This window comes from Nansenia antarctica (genome assembly GCF_963989245.1).
Source record: "Nansenia antarctica genome assembly, chromosome: 6".
NCBI classification, from domain to species: domain Eukaryota; kingdom Metazoa; phylum Chordata; class Actinopteri; order Argentiniformes; family Microstomatidae; genus Nansenia; species Nansenia antarctica.
Window position 1 is genome coordinate 49,258,762 of NC_137676.1, and position 19,560 is coordinate 49,278,321.

General features: G+C 46.4%; 1 protein-coding gene across 1 annotated transcript in view; it reads left to right on the forward strand.

The window, feature by feature from the left end:
• rarga (retinoic acid receptor gamma a) overlaps nt 1-15,463 on the forward strand; it is a gene marked incomplete at its 3' end in the record, with an annotated part of 16,881 nt that extends 1,418 nt beyond the window's left edge. Inside the window, exons 2-8 of the mRNA XM_080533189.1 lie at nt 11,520-11,668; nt 12,063-12,204; nt 13,407-13,570; nt 13,754-13,930; nt 14,229-14,433; nt 14,704-14,862; nt 15,090-15,463. Of these exons, the coding sequence (XP_080389315.1) occupies nt 11,520-11,668; nt 12,063-12,204; nt 13,407-13,570; nt 13,754-13,930; nt 14,229-14,433; nt 14,704-14,862; nt 15,090-15,463 (1,370 nt within the window). The remainder of the gene's footprint in view (nt 1-11,519; nt 11,669-12,062; nt 12,205-13,406; nt 13,571-13,753; nt 13,931-14,228; nt 14,434-14,703; nt 14,863-15,089) is intronic.
• Nucleotides 15,464-19,560: the final 4,097 nt, after the last annotated feature.

The window sequence follows — 19,560 nt, forward strand, 5'->3', positions numbered from 1 at the left end:
CGTTTCAGTGGCTGTCATGCACACTGGGTTTGCTTTAATGAAGACAGATGCCCTGTCAGAGCAGGCAGAGGGGGACTCCAGCCAGCCTGCTCTGGTTAGCCAGGGAGCCCTGATGATAACAAGATGAGATTTGTTTATTTAATCAATCAGGCCTCGCCAGCCTCTCTCTCTCCCTCCCGAGCCACACACACACATTTTGAAAAGTAGCCGTTCAGGTCTCAAAGTATTTTCTTTTTGTTCTTTGTTCCAGGAAATCAAAAAGATAAAAAAAGAGCTCCAGTCTCGAGAGTGTGCCCTGAGGGGAAGGGAGCAATCACTGGTGTGGTGTACTGTTTCAACCCTCTGTGCCCAATAACCTTTGTAAACAAGGCAGCCCTATCCCACACGAGGAGTCATAATGACTCCCTTTACTGAACCAGTTGCCCCTCATTGTCCTCTTCAATGAGGCAGATGAATTGATGTTTGAGTCTGATATCTCATTAGGCCTGCCCAGCTGCAGAACACAGGGAGCTTGACTCTCCAAGCAGCCACTAAGCACTCGGCACTCTCACACCACAATAAGGACTTCTTGACTTTTTTTTAGAGTCAGCTGGTAAAAACATGAGACTTTTTCTTAAAATGGCCGGGATAGAAGTTAGTCCCTTTTTTTTAATGTGTGAATAGAACAAAGACTTAAGGAAGTTGGAAGTTGAATAACATGGTTGTTACACATTATTTTTTACTACCGACATTGTGTATCGAAAATAGGTTTTCCTTATTCGAGAAGCATTACTTTAAACAGTTCTAAGCTTCTGATACAAGAAACAATAGCCATGAGGAAATCTTGAATTGGACCAGTGGGTATCTCATTGTGTTTGCGAAGTCTGCTGATGTAAGTGTCATTGCTGTTGGTCCCAGGCTGTAGCCTACAATCAAGAGGACATTTTAAGTGTGCGGCCAGTTTTCCTGTTGTTTTGTCTTGCGGCTCGAGACCTCTGCTTCTTTCATGCTTCAATGTCAGAGGTTAGGGAGAGGCTATGGCCTGGCCAATGTCAGATCTCCACCATGTGTGGTGGCCTTTTCTGCCTAGTGAAAAGGAAAGCCTTTCAAATGGATTTTATTGTGTAATGCTCTTAACCCTCTGATACAATGTCACTGGTACTACATCTGAGATGCCAATGGAAAAGGAAGAAGTACAATGATTTAGTCATATGTCAATAAAAAACACATTAGTCAGCTGGAGTAGAAACCATTTGAAGATGAAGAAAGATTTGAAGAAATGTAATCCAAAACAATTGTATGATAAAGACCATTGTATTTTTATGATCAAAATAATCATAATTACAGTCTTAACTTGTCCTGCTTTCTTTTGTTTTGATATCCCTTCCCTCACTACACTGTTTAGATATATATCATAGCTAGGAGCAGATAACTCTTGCAATCCATCAACATGTGTGCAATCACTCACACGCACACACACGGATACACATACCTCTTTGTTTCCTCTTAATGTGTTGTTCACATGTGAATTGATGACCTAATTGAAATAAGGCTATATCTCGGCAGGAAAGACAGAGAAATAAGGGCTTCCTGTGACCACTGGCACATTCTGCTCAGATCATTTTCTCTCCTAATGGAAGTCTGCAGTTATTTCATTATAATTACAAAAGATTCAATTAAAAGATTAGAATGCCTGAGGGGGCAGGACTGTGAATAGATAGTGGGGTTGGTGAGGGGGACGTGTGTGTGTGTGTGTGTGTGTGTGTGTGTGTGTGTGTGTGTGTGTGTGTGTGTGTGTGTGTGTGTGTGTGTGTGTGTGTGTGTGTGTGTGTGTGCGTGTAGGAGAATATAGCATGGCAGCAGCTGGAATGTGGACTAGTCAGTGCTGTGATACATAAACCCTGTTGATCCTATCAAGATAATGTAAAATGAATGTGTAGAAGTTAAAAGGCGTAAGTAGTCAGCTGATTCAAGGTCAATGCACCGTTATTGATATGGCCGAGGGAAAAACCTTAATTTGTCTTTGCTATTCTACAAACAGTTGTGTTAGAGATCCTCCGCTTAGCTGCAGGAATAGTAGACACCTTTTATAGAAAGAGCTGCCTAAAAATAAACATATCCAATGCTGGCAGTTACTGTATGTCTTTTCGGAGTGTGTGTGTGTGTGTGTGTGTGTGTGTGTGTGTGTGTGTGTGTGTGTGTGTGTGTATGCGTGTGTCTGTGTGTGAGTGTGTGCATGTGCATGTGAGTGTGTGAGTGTGAGTGTGTGTATAGGTGTGTACTATAAGTGTGCAAGCCTTACCCTGGCATTGAGACTGCTGTGTCAGGCCCACAGGCAGACAGACATAGGCACAATGTGCTAGCCCAGATTCCACAGTGCTCCGTTGGAATCCAACTCTCTGCTCTAATAGCAGTTTATAGCCCCTCAGCCATGCCACTCAACTGTAAATAAAACAGATCTGTCACGAGGATCAGGATAGGCTGCAGTCACCTCGTCTGCACTGGTTGCCCGTCTATTCCCATCCGTGTTTGTTGAAATCAGTGCTTTTACATTATTTCTGTACCAGAGAGTCATTATTTCAGACATAAGAGCAGAATGGTAGTGGCCCCCAAGTATATACTTTCACAAACACTATAGTGGTCAGGGCACAACGGCAGTGTGGCTGTCTGTCTGCCACCCATCCACCCCTGCTGGCATTGTGGCTGTTTACTGAGAACAGGGGTTTGCCTGGGAGGCTCTATTTCCCCTGTGTGGAGGCGTGGGGACACGGCGGGCAGGCGGTGCGTGTCAGTCTCTAACCATGTGTGAGCTCAGTGTGAGGGGAGAGGTTCTGTTACCAGCATGTTATTGACTGACGGCTTGGCTCCAGCGTTGCTAGGGCCCAGTGTTATGAGAAGCGGAGCAGGGCTGAAATGGAAGCCGGGTGTGTGTGTGTGTGTGTGTGTGTGTGCGACACTACAACCACTACAACAGGCCTCAGAGGACCCTGAGAGCCCTTGTTTGGCAGTGAATCCGACATTAGAAATGCACCCACACACACACACACGTGACCTATAGGCTAAATCCTCTCTTCAAGAGATCTATCTCTGAATGGAAGTAGGCCGTAGCCACCTTGTCAACAGGGAGAGGGTTATCAGCTAGCTTCCACTCTAGTGGCCATCTCACAGCGCCAAGCAAGCGAGTTACTGACGGGAGAACCGGCTCTCCAGATTTACGCTCCATTTAGAAAAGTTGTGCTGGTTCAAAATAAAAATGCTATTATGGTAACTAGTTAATGGGGCTGCTCTCACTTTCCCAAGGTGATCTACTGTACAGGCAGAAATGTATTTGAATACTTTTCTCTTTCAAGGACGTATTCGACTAAGCCAGTGGGCCAGCCCGAGCGGGAGAGATCACACAGTATTAAGTGTCACTTCATGTCTTAGTTGACTCTCTGATGGCTGACAACCCCCACCCAGATTCAATGTTGGGCAACCCTGTTTTTTTCAGTTGGTTGCCAAGCAAAAGGGAAAAATATGACCCACGCACACACCACATTGCACGTACACATCATTTCTCGATTCCAGTGCTCAAAGCAGAAGTTTCTCAAGGCTGTTTTGCCATCTGATGTGAGTAATGTTAGACTGTGCCAGCCCAGTCCCAGAGCAGAGACAGTAAAAGCACTAGTACTATTCTCTGTATCAAAAAGCCCCAGATACCACTTGACCACAAATCATGCTGACAACAGGAAGCCGCAGTCTCCTTGGCTCCTCTCTCTCTGTCTCAGAGTGTTGCTGTCCAAGTCTCAGGAAAGAGAGAGAGAGAGAGAGAGAGAGAGAGAGAGAGAGAGAGAGAGACACACACAGAGAGAGAGAGGGGGAGAGAGAGAGAGAGAGAGAGAGAGAGAGAGAGAGAGAGAGAGAGAGAGAGAGAGAGACACACACAGAGAGAGAGCTGTTCATGAAAATCATGACTAACCCTAGCTGAACTACCAGACCCCCAAACAGGACAAGAATCTGAGAGGCAGCAGTTATGAAGTAGTTTACAGATCAGTGGAGGATACACTTCTGTCTGTATACTCTTGATATTCAGCCAACCCGAGGGACAGAACAGTGTCATGATGAAATGTTTAGCTGTGGTAAGACAAGTAGAGGAAATGCACTTGTGGTGTGCGCAGGGTTTTACACCAATTACAGGTTAGGGTGTAGTACGGTTATGTTTTGTGGTGCTTCCCCAGTGAGAGGGTGTGAGTATTACTATTGTTGTTGTTTATTTGCTCTTCCGTTTCCTCATATCCGCTCAGAGAGAGCCCTGCAGCCAGCCAGCATCTTAGCGACTTCTACTTTTTAGGTTTCTATTGTTGTGGAGAGGAAGCAATAGTAATTGAAGGAGGCTTGGCAGTGTTGCCAGAGGGAGACAGGTGAGAGCCAGCGCTACAGATGGTGAGAGGAAGTCTAGGACGACAAACAACCACCCGGTGATCAAAGGCAAGGCCAGGCAGGCACTCTAGATGACTCTTCTCTCCTCACCCAGCCTGCTTGGCTGCCAGACTGCCTCCCTGGCTCCCTCCCTCCCTGTCTATCTGTCTGTCTGTCTGTCAGCATGGCTACCTGGCTGGCTGACATGACCAATGGCGGAGGCCTGTGCCAGCTCTAGGGGAGTCGTCTCCTCCTCAGTGGTGGAGCTCCACAGACAGGGCACTGGTGGAGCAGATGAAGAGGTGGCTGGAGCCCACCACAGGGATGCAGGGGAGATTTTCTGCAGATATGCATTTGGGCTTGAAAGTGTCTGCCTTCCTTCCCCTTGAGCAGCCATTTAGATCGGATCTGCAACTTCATTTGGATTGGACAGTGCCCCCTTCTACTTCCCTCTTCCATCAGTGCTCTCTGCTCTCTTTTTCTCCACAGCTCATGAGTGAGGGGTGTACAGGGTGTTTGGGACCATATGAAGCACCTCTCCACAGCAGCCGTAGGGGCTTGAGGGGGTGGGTGGGTGGATTGCTAGTATGGCTGTTTGAAGCCCTGCGACGTTTGACAGGGTAGTGTGGTGCAGGAAAGGGGGGCACTCACTGCCAAATGTTGGCTTGGCTTACTCCATCGACAAAATATCAAAAGACTCTTTATGAGGTGCTGTAAAGAAGAAAGGCTGTTTTGAGTGTATGCTGCCTGCTGCAGACTCCAGGGGTAATTCCACTTAAGAAAAATGTCCCTGGAGGACACAACTAGTCCCACCTGCTGCCTTCCTGGTCTGGTCTGTACACCTTGTCTGGGGGAGGTGTGTGTGTGTGTGTGTGTGTGTGTGTGTGTGTGTGTGTGTGTGTGTGTGTGTGTGTGTGTGTGTGTGTGTGCGCGTGTCCATCCATCTATCATGAGGCTATTTCTCATGACATGTCTCATTCTCAGAACTCCATGTTGTCTCCACATACGGTAGGAAGGTATGTATGGGAACAAGACAGTTCCCCGTATTATGCCAAAGAGTGCACACGTGTCGGTAATATGTGTTTCGTGACTTTGTGCTGGTTATGACAGGGGGGTGTAAATTCCTGGGGGCGGGTGGGGTGGTTTCCCTGCCTCTATCCAGTTAGGTGTGTTTTCTCTCCCCAGAGCACGGAGCCATCTCCTGGACCAACCTGATCTCATTGGCCCCACATAAGAATGTTTACGATTGCTCATGCCTCAAAATACGACCTATGTTTACGCCTGCTTGACCACGTGAATTACGACTTGTGTGGAGGTTATGTAGCATTAGGCATTCACTTTGAGTTGGCAAGTTGTCAGGGGAAGGCATTCGCAAATATTAGCATAAGAAACAAGAATTTGCAATAATTAGCACAAAAGAAGTGCGATTCGACCAGTGACGTTTGGGTTGCAAGTCGGGCGGTTCAGTTACTCCCTCTCCTCCGTGTCCTGCATTGTGTCATGCATGTCCGTAACAGCCCACGGAGGCAAATGTAAAGCACACAGACACATTGGTCGTTTTCTGTGGCATCAACAATCGGAACATGCGGCCGTATCTCGGGGTGAACAGGTTGCCTGGACAGCAGCCCAGTTTTATCGTAAGCCTGTTTTCAAAATGCCGCCTCTCTGGGCCTCTTGACAGGTTGAGATGAGGCGGATGAGGAGGACTGTGTGTGAGTGTGTGTGTGTGTGTGTGTGTGTGTGTGTGTGTGTGTGTGTGTCTGTGTGTGTGTGTGGGGGGGGGGGATCAGCCTCAGGTAGTGAGCTTTCTGACAGCTGTTGAAAGGTCCTGCTACTGCTCAGCACCTTTAATGAAAGCGCAGCACACATACATACATACACACACACACACACACACACACACACACACACACACACTCACACACCTTCCTGCCTCACCACCTTATTAGCTTTGCTTGTTCTGTTGCAGGCAAATCACTTATTCTGTTTCTGTAACTCACACCATAGAGACATGATACTTTCACACGTGAAAGGTAGTTGAATGACTCAACCTCTGTGCAATAGAGAAGTGCAGCTGAGGGAGGATGAAAAACCCTGCCTAAGATCCTCCGGAAAAAGACAGTGACGTGTGACGAAAAGAGGAAGGAAACGTGCCTGTGCTGTAGGGAGGGATGGCAGGAAGAGGTGGAGAGAGAGAGAGAGAGAGAAACAACTGGCACTAGATACAGAGGAGGGGTGTAGTGTGGTAAAGAGGTAGTAAAGTAGCGTCCATACTGCATGGCCACAGCCTGTGCCATGGGTAGAGCGCCAGGGGCACCTAGAGAGGCCCTACCAAGCGTGCCAGCCTGTCTCTCAGCCTCACTGTTCCACAGCCCCTCTCAATCTGCTGCCCTTCTGCCAGTCTGTCTGCATTCTGCCCACCATGCCTCACACCAGTCCGTACTGTGTGCTGCTCACTCACACACTCTCTCTCACACACACCCTCTCCAGACTGCTGATCTATCTGACAATAATACGCAAGCAGAGAAAACACTGCTTAAGGCTTTCCGGCTGGTTAATGAAGGCAGAAATGCAGACAAAAACCCCACATGTCTGTACGTGCACTCTCCTAACGTAAACAACACAAACACAAAGAGCCACGCACTAGCACAAACTTGCACGGTACATTGGAACACATTGGAACACTCTGTGAGGCAGCAATGAGCAGAGAGAGGTACATTTGCAAATCAAATGGTGTCTGCAGAGACTGGGCAGAGCCACAGGCTGGATGAGTGCCCATACTGAACTGAGAGGCCACAGTTCTATTCGCATACGCGCACAAGCACAAGCAGACACACAAACACATTTGCGCACACACACACACACACACACACACACACACACACACACATGCCAAGACTAGACTCTGGAACACTATCCCACTGAAGATTCAATCACACCCACAGTCACGTAGACAAAATCTGCAGGCCTATTGTGAAAGAATATTTGTTCCTCTGCCAGTGTGTCATATGCTGCTCAGTTAAAACGGGTGTTGCAACACAAAACACATGAGGCACATTGTCCTGCCTTTCTCACAGACATTACAGAGATACTCCCCTCTTCAGAGTAGAACATAACAGGCAGGTTCACAATAACCAGGAAAATCCCTTTCTTTTCTTCTCTGTTCTGCCCTCCTTTCGTCAATTGGCCTCGTTGACTTGACCTAGAATTGAATGTGATTGACCTAGTTGAATTGACCTGTGTCACGAGACAGAAATGTCTATTTCTGTCTCGTACACTTACATTTCAGATCTAATGAGGTCCAGTAGAGGACAGGATGTTTGACTATAGCTCCATGGTAAGGTTTTAGTGGTGTAGTGTAGAGTCGTGGTAAGGTGGACAGTGAGTTTGGGAGCAACTGTGTGTGTGGCTGTGGTTATAGTGAAGTGTGTGTGTGTGTGTGTGTGTGTGTGTGTGTGTGTGTGTGTGTGTGTGTGTGTGTGTGTGTGTGTGTGTGTGTGTGTGTGGATGAGAGAGAGAGAGAGACACTAGGGGATTACTACAGGCTAGTGCAGCTTCGACCACTTGTGTACAGAGACCATTGAGAGAGGGGATTAGAGGGTAAACTGATACTTAGCAGGAAATGAACAGTGGCTACTGATAACTCAACTAACACCACCCTCCTCTTCTCTCCTCTCCTCTCCCGGCACCCCAAACACACCGCCCCCACACACACACCCCCTCTCTCCTCTTTCATCACCAGATTGCAGTTCTTGGGCGGTGGATTGTCATGCAAATGGTCTCCCAGGCCTAAGAGGGCTACTGATAAGGAGGGCCTCTCATTGCAGAGGCCTTTGTTTTCTAAACAGAGATGAGCTGAGTTTAGGAGACAGAAGAAGGGGCTCACAGGGGTTGATTGTATAGTCCATCTCATTGTGTGTCCGGGGGGGGAAGTGTCTCTAGGATGTTTGGATAGGGGGTGTGTGTGTGACTGAGGCTGAAGGAGGGAGTAGGAATCATGTTCAGGTTGTTGATGGATCCTGATGGATTTTTTCTCCCGCTGTCCTACTAGTCTCTCTCTCTCTCTCTCTCTCTCTCTCTCTCTCTCTCTCTCTCTCTCTCTCTCTCTCTCTCTCTCTCTCTCTCTCACTCTCTCTCTCTCTCTCACTCTCTCTCTCTCGCTCTCTCTCTCTCTCACTCTCTCACTCTCTCTCTCTCTCTCTCTCTCTCTCTCTCTCTCTCTCTCTCTCTCTCTCTCTCTCTCGCTCTCTCTCTCTCTTTACCACTCCCCATGTTCAGACAGCATCAGTCAGTATCCATTTCTTCGACGCCACACATGGTTTGTCCTTTTCTAAGGACTTGTCAACACATCACCCGGAGCCTCATTTACCGCTGTTGTTATTGCATAAATAGAGGAGTTCATGGCACGTTCATGGGGTTTTTACTCTTCCATTGACCCTGCTTTGTAACATTCAGGACAACTGGACTGGACCCCTGTAGAAACAATCTAGGCAAAGTGTGCGCATTGAAGTTGACTTCTTGATTTGTACATTTAGTATTTTGATTTATTTTTTCTGGAACAGATGTAAAACACATTTGCCTAAGTACAAAAAAGTACTGTGTCAGTGATGGAATTAAGATTTAAAAAATAAATACAAATAATATTGTTTGATATAGACATTTATGAGGAAAGCAGATGTTGAGCAGCAAGTAGCTAATGACAAAATAGCTGACATATTGCTGTTATTATCATCCATGATCTCAGTAACAGTAGCAGCAGTAGTATTACTACTGGCCATCTTGGTCTTGAACAAGGCTAGCCCTGAGGAGCAACTGTCCTCCTCTAGACCCTCCTCCTATCTGTCCCTTTCTCTGTTTTTTATCAAATTCCTCTTTTTATGCCCCCTTTTCTCTTCTTTTTGAAGTTCCCCCACTCTTGTAAAAAGCCAAGCTGGTGGTTCTGCTTCAGCCCTGGGTGTGAGAGAGGAAAGGGGGTAGGGTTGTAGGTTAAGTTCAGGCTAGCCCTGTGGTTTCCATTGAAGGTGCTAGGGGGAGGTGGGGGCAGTAAAAGTTAGAATTTTAGAGCCTCCCTGTTTTTTATTTTATGATTGGCTTTTTTTACGGGCTAGGGGCTACAGCTGGTGGTGTGAATAGCTGCCGAAGGTGACTGAGTCCCAATAAAGTCCCCGCCAGCCGGGCTGGGGCCTCCAGACCAGCCATGAGACTGCCTTTATAGGCCGGCTTACGAGCCTGGGCCTCTATTAAAACCTGGCAGGGCTGCACTGAGGAATTTAGGGCCAGGAAACAAGAGAAAAATAGGGTTTGTGTGTCAAGGGGTGGTGAGCTGCAGAGTTGGGGGGGTTGAAGTTTGAGGGTGACCGAGGGTGAAAGTTGAAAGAAGTGTTGTTGGGGAGGGGGTCAACATGTGTGTCTCAGAGTGTGTGCAGCCCTAGCATGTGTGTGAGGCAGGCCTGTGCCTTTGAGTGTGTGTGTGTGTGTGTGTGTGTGTGTGTGTGTGTGTGTGTGTATGTGTGTGTGTGTGTGTGTGTGTGTGTGTGTGTGTGTGTATGTGTGTGTGTGTGTGTGTGTGTATGGCTTATGTCTCTCGTGGGAAGTATGGAATCCATACGTGCATGCTTGATTGCCCAAAGGGCTTATCTAGGTTCCAGTGTAGAACATAATGATGTGAAATGTAATGTAGTATCGTGTGACTCAAGGTAGAGTTGACGTGCGTTTTGTGTCAGGCAGGCAGCCTGCATGACTGGGTTGCAACAGGAGAGGGAGTGGTCTGCCAGTCACGCAGACACCAGTCACACTAAGTCAGTGTCTTTCTGTGGAATGAGGAAGAGCCAGCTGCAATCCCGCCCTCCGCAGCTCAACTTTGCTACCTGGCCTTATCAAGGAATCTATCAGTCAATCATGCCTCCACTTAGCTCCATGAACAAAGTATTTGTTTTTTCTCCCTTGTCAGTCCCTCCCCCCCCCCTCCCCAGGCCACAGACAAACACTAATCTCTTCACATTACCTGAGTGCTGCCCCCTGATGGTAAAGGATGGAAGGGCGAGGACGTGGGACTGACAGTCATGTGTTTTTGCATTCTCTCTGTTCAATGAGAAAAAGGAAGTAGCCAAGCCTAATCCACATAGGGAAGGAGCCTATCTCCTGTTTCTGTAGCGTGAGGCAGCTTGATGTACAAGTACATTCCCTGGACATGTCACAGGGTCTTACCCCCAATCCAACCCTTAATGCTGAGTGCCAAGCAGGGAGGCATCAGGTACCATTTTTATAGTCGTTGGTATGACTCTGCCGGGGATTGAACTCACAACCTCCCAATCTCAGGGCGGACACTCTAACCCAGGGGTGGGGAACCTTTTTCCTGTCAAGGGCCATTTACATTTTTAGAACATCCTTCAAGGGCCATTGTTACACACACACCATGTATAATCAGAATAACAAGAATTTAATAGAACTAAGGTATGCCAAACTGAACAATAATCCAATGGGGTATGAGAATCAGTGTATCAGTAGTGTAAGTGAGTGAATGCAGGAAAGTATGGCGAGGAGGGTGTTGTACGGTGTAATATAGAATAATGGTGCTGGAGGAGAGAGAGAGAGCTTGTGGACTGGAACGCCTTTTAAGCTGTAACCAGGACACCCAGTCAGCTGTCCCGAGTCCTCCTGATTAGGCTCCAGCCACGGCCATCGGGTAGCCTACCTGCTTGGTTAGGAAACAAACAGACTGTCTTGGTTACCACAGATTTATTATTAATTAAATAATTAAATAATTAAAACAAATTATTGAACACATATCGGACTCACTTAGAGTCTAACCGCAAGGCCACTGAGCTGCTGTTCAATGAGTGATAGGATATACGTATGTATTGGACAAGCCGGGGTCACCATTACCTCTTTTCCTGTTCAGTGTGTACTGTATATGGCTGTATTAAGTGTTGCCAGGACATGTCATCAAACTGAATAGGTCTGCCTCCATTGAGATGCAACCCAACCCCCTTGTGTTGTCCCCTTGTGTTGTATTCAAGCTCCTTCTTTCCTCATCGACAACACATGGTGCTGTATCAGTGTTTCATATGACCACACTGTCGCCCTGAAGACAATACAGTGAGGGTAGAGTCTAATCCTCTTCCTCTTTTCTTCCCCCGCAGCGGTGGAGACCCAGAGCACCAGCTCTGAGGAGATGGTCCCCAGCTCCCCCTCTCCGCCACCCCCGCCACGCATCTACAAGCCCTGCTTCGTGTGCCAGGACAAGTCCTCTGGGTACCACTACGGGGTCAGCTCCTGTGAGGGCTGCAAGGTGAGACCTACTGTAGCTCCTACCTGCTTTATCATCACAGTGACGCAGAGACCACTCACACACATCGAGAAAATCTAGTCTCCTAGTGTTGTGAAGTAGGGCAGATAGCAATGTTGAATAAAGCAAGGATGAAAGATGAGAACACTACAATGAAGCTCAGAGATAAGCATGTGATTGAACAAAAAGAATGTCTCAATGGGCGAATTGTAACAGTACATAACGTGGCGAAAGAGGGAGAAAAAAAAAGTGTTTCTATTCTAAGCCCGGATTTGAGGACAGAACAAAGATGAGAGGAGGGATGATAAGAGAAAGATACCGATGACCGTTGCAATGTCACTCCCTGGATTTAACCGTATTGCATCAATCCACCCCCGTTCACTTTGCTGGGCTCCAGGGTTTCTTCCGTCGCAGTATCCAGAAGAACATGGTGTACACCTGCCATAGAGACAAGAACTGCCAGATCAACAAGGTCACCCGCAACCGCTGCCAGTACTGCCGACTGCAGAAGTGCTTTGAGGTTGGCATGTCCAAAGAAGGTGAGAGCTAAGGGGCTGATGTCTGGAGGCTCCTATGGCATCCAGGCCCGAGGACATACAGCATACACACGCAAGGCAGTCGGGCACACACACGCTAAAGCACTCAAGATGCTATTCTTTGGATGAGGAATACTGTAATATGGAGTTGATAGTAATGATTCCCATGTTTCCTGACCATAGAGTTTATTGAAATGGAGCATACATAGACATACAGGAACATAATGTGCTTACATTTAGAACTTAAACGATACAAATATATGATATAGAGCCCATGGACATGACCTATAAAGCAGAAGCAGAGAGTTTATGCGGAGCACAGAGGCCCAGGGTGGATACAGTAGATGGCAACAGAGCCAATAGAGTAGGGTAGTGATTTGGAGAAGCTTGGCACTCTACCAATCCTATGATTAATCATGTTACAAAATGACTCGTCTTCCTGTTTCACGACTCATCTCTCTGAACACACCCTTACCCCTCAGGTCTCAGGCTACCAAACACTACCCTCCATTCATACTGTCACTTCTTCAGCTAGGCAGAAAGAGCCGTTTTGAGTTGGCATCAACAGATAAGCCTGTTGTGACAGAAACAATAGCGAGAGCGATGGCGCCCATGGTCACAGAAGGCTCAATTTTCTAGAGAGGTGTGCGTGTGCATGTGTGTGTGTGTGTGTGTGTGTGTGTGTGTGTGTGTGTGTGTGTCAGTGAGTGTCAGTCTTACCCGCGCTGAGCCCATGGGACATGTATGTGGGTGTAATGTTTGGGTGGGATGTGTGTTAAGACCGGGATCACATTGTGCCTCTGCTATTACTGGATATCCTGAGAGGAAGGAAAGAATGGGAGGAGGAGGAGGAGGAGGAGGAGGAGGAGGAGGGAGAGGGGAGGGAGGCAATGCTAGAGTACTAGTTAACTCAGTGGAGAGGTGGACAAGGAAGGGAATTGGAGATAACATTGTATGAAGAGATAGTGTCGTCAGACTCATCACAGTGTTAAGGGAAATGGTTATTGAGGTTTTGTAGAGCGTACCATGGCTTGACGATTCAGTTGAAGGCCACTAGTATGACTGTGGAGCATCAGGTGAAGGAGTGTGATCAGATCAAAATATGATGGTCACTATGAAATATGATGTTATTATCACTGAGATACTCACTGACATATTCTGTGACCAATTTCCTCCTCCTCCTCCTCCTCCTCTCCCTCTCTTAGCGGTGCGCAATGACAGGAACAAGAAGAAGAAGGATGTGAAGGAGGAGGTGGTGTTACCAGAGAGCTACGAGCTGACTGGAGAACTAGAGGAGCTGGTCAATAAAGTCAGCAAAGCCCACAAAGATACCTTCCCTTCACTGATCCAGCTGGGCAAATACACCACTGTGAGTACAAAACACACTTAAATCCACTTTAGATATTACATATTACAATACAAATCTGCCATGACCATGACATTAGTTGCGACAGATGGGGTTTGAACCCAGGTGTCTTTTCCATCTATAATGCTCTCTCCGCCAAGCTGATAATCTCTCTCTCTCTCTATAACTGTATGTCCTGTGGTTCAGAACTCCAGCTCAGACCATCGCGTGCAGCTGGACCTGGGTCTATGGGACAAGTTCAGTGAGCTCTCCACCAAGTGCATCATCAAGATTGTGGAGTTTGCCAAGCGTCTTCCCGGATTCACCACCCTCACCATCGCTGACCAGATCACCCTCCTCAAATCAGCCTGTCTGGACATCCTGGTACTTACTGCCGTTGTTTTCCCTGGCTTTCAACCCCTCACTGTTATCAACCATAACCCCTGGCACACCTTCAGTTGAGGGAATACTGCCTCTCAGTGGTCATATTTGTCATTGCAGGAGTATTTCCATAAATGCATCGACAGAGAGTGAACCGTGTTATTTTTACATTTATATTAAGTAATAGACATACTATGCAATGGCTCTCCTGTTGAAATGTGGTGCTGCTCAACACCATTGTTTAGCGTACCACCTTTCGGTAATTTTCATTGGCTTATTTTTGTTTTCCCGTCACACACAGATGCTGCGGATCTGCACGCGCTACACACCAGAGCAGGACACCATGACCTTCTCAGACGGCCTGACTCTGAACCGTACTCAGATGCACAATGCTGGTTTTGGCCCGCTCACAGAACTGGTGTTCGCCTTTGCCGGCCAGCTACTGCCCCTGGAGATGGACGACACAGAGACTGGCCTCCTCAGCGCCATCTGCCTCATCTGTGGAGGTACTGCACCCAGAGGGGCTCCGAAGGATTGTTATCATTAATGCTGCCTGCAATGAGATGTCACTTTACAGAGGCCTATATCTATGACCTATTAGAATTTTAATAATCCAATGTAATGTAATCTCCACTCAATTACAATAACCAAAGGAAAACATTGGTGAAATTGTTGGTTATGCTTTGTTAGTTGACTAACCTGCTCTATGGCTACAGTAGGCTATGTGTCCTGAGTTGTGTAGTGTGTGTATAACTGTGCCCCTCCCCCTTCCTCAGACCGTATGGACCTAGAGGAGCCCCAGAAGGTGGACAAGCTGCAGGAGCCCCTGCTGGAGGCCTTGAAGATCTACGCCCGCCGCCGCCGCCCCAACAAGCCCCACATGTTCCCCCGCATGCTAATGAAGGTCACTGACCTCCGAGGGATCAGCACCAAGGGTCAGTACAGTATAATACAGCACACCACCCTACACCAACCCACTAGCACACAAGTCATAATCCTCTGCATGGTCTACTGTAATGGAGTCGAATTGTGACTGACAATTCTGTAAACTTGAAGGGAAGGATTTTTGTGGCTGGCATGAATGCTGACATTCCTGTTTTCGCTTTTTGTGTGTGTGTGTGCGTGTGCGTGTGCGTGTGCGTGTGCGTGTGCGTGTGTGCAGGGGCAGAGAGAGCCATCACTCTGAAGATGGAGATCCCGGGGCCCATGCCACCCCTGATCAGGGAGATGCTGGAGAACCCCGAGGCCTTCGAGGACCAGACGGAGAGCAGTGAGAGCAGTGAGAGCACACCACCCCCTGCCCCCCCACCACCCCCCCAGGCCCCCGCCGTCATGAAGACAGAGGCCGAGGACGAGGAGGACAGCTGGGTTACAGAGAACGGTAGTGAACCATCCCCGGAGGAGGAAGACGATGACGATTACGATGAGGTGGGAGACCAGGAGCGGGACAGGGGCTCGGACAGTGAGGGAGAGGCTTGGGGGCTTCATGAGGTCAATGATGTAGCCAAGAAGAGCCATGTAGGGAGGGCTCAATGAGAAGACCTTCTCACACAGACATACATGCAATACATTCAAGCACAGACATAATCACACTCTCTCTCTCTCTCTCTCTCTCTCTATCCCTCTCTCTCTCAAACACACACACACACACACACACACACACACACACACACAAACACACACACACACACACACACACACACACCCTCTCCATCCAATGCTGGCCCTCCCAAACCGTATCCCCTCTATCTTCCTACTGCACACCAGTCTTCCTGCACAGGGGAGCCCAGCAGAGCCTTACCTGTACAGACACTTCTAACTCAGGCCACTCGGTCCATGACAAGTGACATGCAGCAGAGAGACTATAAGAGGAGACAACGTTCAACCGTTGGAACTCCTGTGAGGGAAGATGTGTTACAAATAAGTACTGACTCTTTGACAAAACTCATTTTTTACTATCTTTGTTTATATCTAAAATAGAGGAATGGCCAAAACAGATACCAGACCTGAACAGTAGATTCCAACGGACGCAAAGCACACTTCTCGAAAAGAAACAAAATACAGGATGATGAAACCAAACTGAATATGCTAATGAAGTTTGCTGTTATTGCTTTTGAATATTGTTTTTTTCTTCATGTTTTTTTTTCAAAATTCATGAATAAGTCCATACATATCTATATACCATTATATTTTGTGTCTTTGTTTGTTATTCTGGTTTTGTATATGATTTCTTACGATGAGGTTTTTGAGATATCCATAGAGAGAGAGGAGACTAATCAGAACTGGCAGACCTCTACTGAGTCTCCTATCCAGTTGCATCGCTGGATTTTCTGGGCACTTTGGCTCACCGTAGATGTCAATGATAATCAATTCAGTACTGTTGTGTTACAGTGACTCAAACTAGTGTGTGTTATCAGGGGAATGGCATTATCCTATTTTGCTCCCATCGGAACAAACTACTCTGTCAATTACATAGTGTCTTTGTGCCAAAGTTAGCAACTCATTTTTTGGAACAGAGTTGTACTGCTGTCAGGGACCCCAGCCATAAACTAGTGCTCCACATATCAGGTCTTTACTCCTAAATTAGACTCACACAGACTTGACCCTACCCTCAGACTTAACAGATGAGCCAACTTTGCTTTGGGGTGCTTAGACAGAGATGTACACTTGGCCATATACTGTATGTAGCACTTTTGAGATTCTGTGCAAGACACTGCTAGCATTTTGGGAGTAGAGTAATTGGCAACATGCATCATCTTATCAGCATCAATCAGCAGTATGAACATCCCAGAAAGGTAGAACATGCCTGATGCCAGATGCCTGTCAATTCTTTATAGCACTCTATGATAATGTAAACACACAGACACTCACCAACACACACATACAGTGGGCTCAAAAATGATTGGCACTCCTGACAGAAAATGAACAAACAATACTAAAAAACATTCTAAACAATATATTTATAGACAAACTCGAAATACCAACATGTGATAAATACTGTGCTATATTAATGTTCCAATGGAACCAACAAAAAACATTTACTGATTTAATTAAAAATCAATTTCCTCCAAGTCAATGTTTCACAATTATTGGCACCCTTAAAGATTATTGTAAAAAAAAACACCTACCAAAATTAAACCAGGTATTAAAATTCCACTTATTCTATGTGTTAAGGAACTGTATTGAGTGATTACATCACTTCCTGTTTCACTAGGGTATAAAAATGAGGTAACACACATGCAATATCCCTTTGTCATCCAACACCATGAAGAAAACAAAAGAATTGGCAAATGATTGAATATACCACTGAGCAATGTCAGAGCAAAAAAGTTCAAAAGATATGGAGCTGTTGAAAACCTCATGGGTAGAGGATGCAACTGCATCTTGCCCCCCAGGATACTGAGGAGAATGGTGAGAGAAGCAATAAAATCCCCAAGGATCACAGTGAAAGAATTGCAGGCCTTGGTGGCATCTTCGAGTCACCAGGTTTCAATAAGCACCATCAGATGCCACCTCCATAACCACAGTCTCATTAGAAGGGTTGCCAGAAGAAAGCCTTTTCTGACCACAAGACACAGAAGAAAGCCTTTTCTGACCACAAGACACAGAAGAAAGCCTTTTCTGACCACAAGACACAGAAGAAAGCGCTTGGAGTTTGCCAAACGTCATTTACATTATGACTGGAACAAGGTGCTCTGGTCAGATGAGACCAAAAACGTTTTTGTCAGATACAACATCGGCATGTTTGGGGTAGGAACAGAGATGCATACAAGGAGAAGCACCTCATACCCACGGTGAAATATGGTGGTGGGTCAGTCATGTTTTGGGGCTGTTTTAATTCCAGAGGTCCAGGGGCACTGGTTAGGATCGATGGCATAATGAATTCCACCAAGTATCAGACAATTTTGGCTGAAAATCTGATTCCTCCTGCCAGAAGGCTGAGACTTGGCCATAGGTGGACTTTCCAACAAGACAATGACCCAAAGCATACCTCAAGATCCACACAGAAATGGTTCTGTGACAACAAAATCAATGTTCTGCAATAGGGCCATCTCTCAGTCACCAGACCTCAATCCAATCGAAAACGTGTGGGCTGAGTTGAAGAGGTCAGTTGATAAGCACAAACCCAAGAGTGTGGAGGATCTGGAAAGGATATGCCAAGAGGAGAGGAATGGGCCAAAACCCCTCCAAATGTATTCCATAACCGTGTAAAAAAAAGTACTAGGTGAAGGGTGCCAATAATTCTGAAACATTGATTTTGTTGAAATGTATTTTTTATTAAATGATTTTGATTGTTTCCATTGAAACATTAATAAAGTACAGTATTTGGCACATGTTGGTGTATTCCCTTTCTCTATAATTATATTGTTATTTATAAAAAATAAAAAAAAACTATTGTTTGTGCATTGCTGGTCAGGGGTGCCAATAATTCTTGAGCCCACTGTACATACATACATACATACATACATACATACATACATACATACATACATACATACATACATACATATATTACACACACACACACACACACTAAACACACTAAACACATTATGCAAGTTAAAACCAGGAACTCTTTATGGAAAACACCATGGAAACAGACTCAGGGCTTCTCTGTAAGGACCAAACCCTAGCTGCCTGCGGGCAATATTTATGTGTGTACTTAGGTTTGATCTGTCAGTTTGATCTGTCCAGTATCCCCTCTGTGTACATAGATGATGACAAGTCTGCAAACAGCCTGGATGCCAGTGTGCCCCGGCACTGGCTTGCATCCACAATGCTCTGCCTGCCTGTGCTGGCATCCAAGCAACACACTGCCTTCTCATCCAAAAGCCATTATATCATGTCTTTTAAATGTGTGTCCTCTCTTCTATATAAAGACGTGGTTGGGTTCTTTTGTTCTCATGTATTATTATTTCTCAATCTTCTTTTATTGCCAAAATGTCTCAGTATGGAATCAGCTCGTCAGGTTGAGCTGACCAACATGCACAGGTTTTTTTTACCGTCTCTCTGTGAAGCAATATGGACATGTCACAGGAGTGAGAGGCTTGCTCACTGACAGGGGATGGGCAGACAGGCCTTCTGATTTGAGTGTGTGTGTGTGTATATGCTTTATGTGTCCTCTGTCATTGGGTGAATGTCCTCTGTATGGTGCTGTCAGTCACACAGAGCCGCAAGGTCAAGCGAGTCGCCATCTCTCTGCCTGGCCTTCATGATGCAGACACAACGTTGAGGTGATGTTATGTTTTGGTGTCCTTTTCTGTCAACATGGCCAAGGTATTGTCAATCTTCTGTTCATGCCAACTCTGTCATACAAAGAAAAGCCATATAAACAGTAAGTAGTAAGAGGCACAATAAATTACTTTTGTGAGATTACCTGTTGTCTTTTTTTCCTTTACTTTTTTTGTCTGAGTGATATTTGAGTGTCTGAAATGATTGATCGAGAGCCTCATTTAATTCTGTATCTTTTTATGATAGCCCTATTCTCCACTCATGAGTCATGAGTCTTGCAATTGAGCCTATTTCATTATAACATGGGACACTGCAGAGACGTTGTCAGCACGCTGAACAACAGTAGAGGGCACTCTTGTACTGTTGGTGCAGAGGCCAGTGAGTGAGCATGGAGGTTCTAG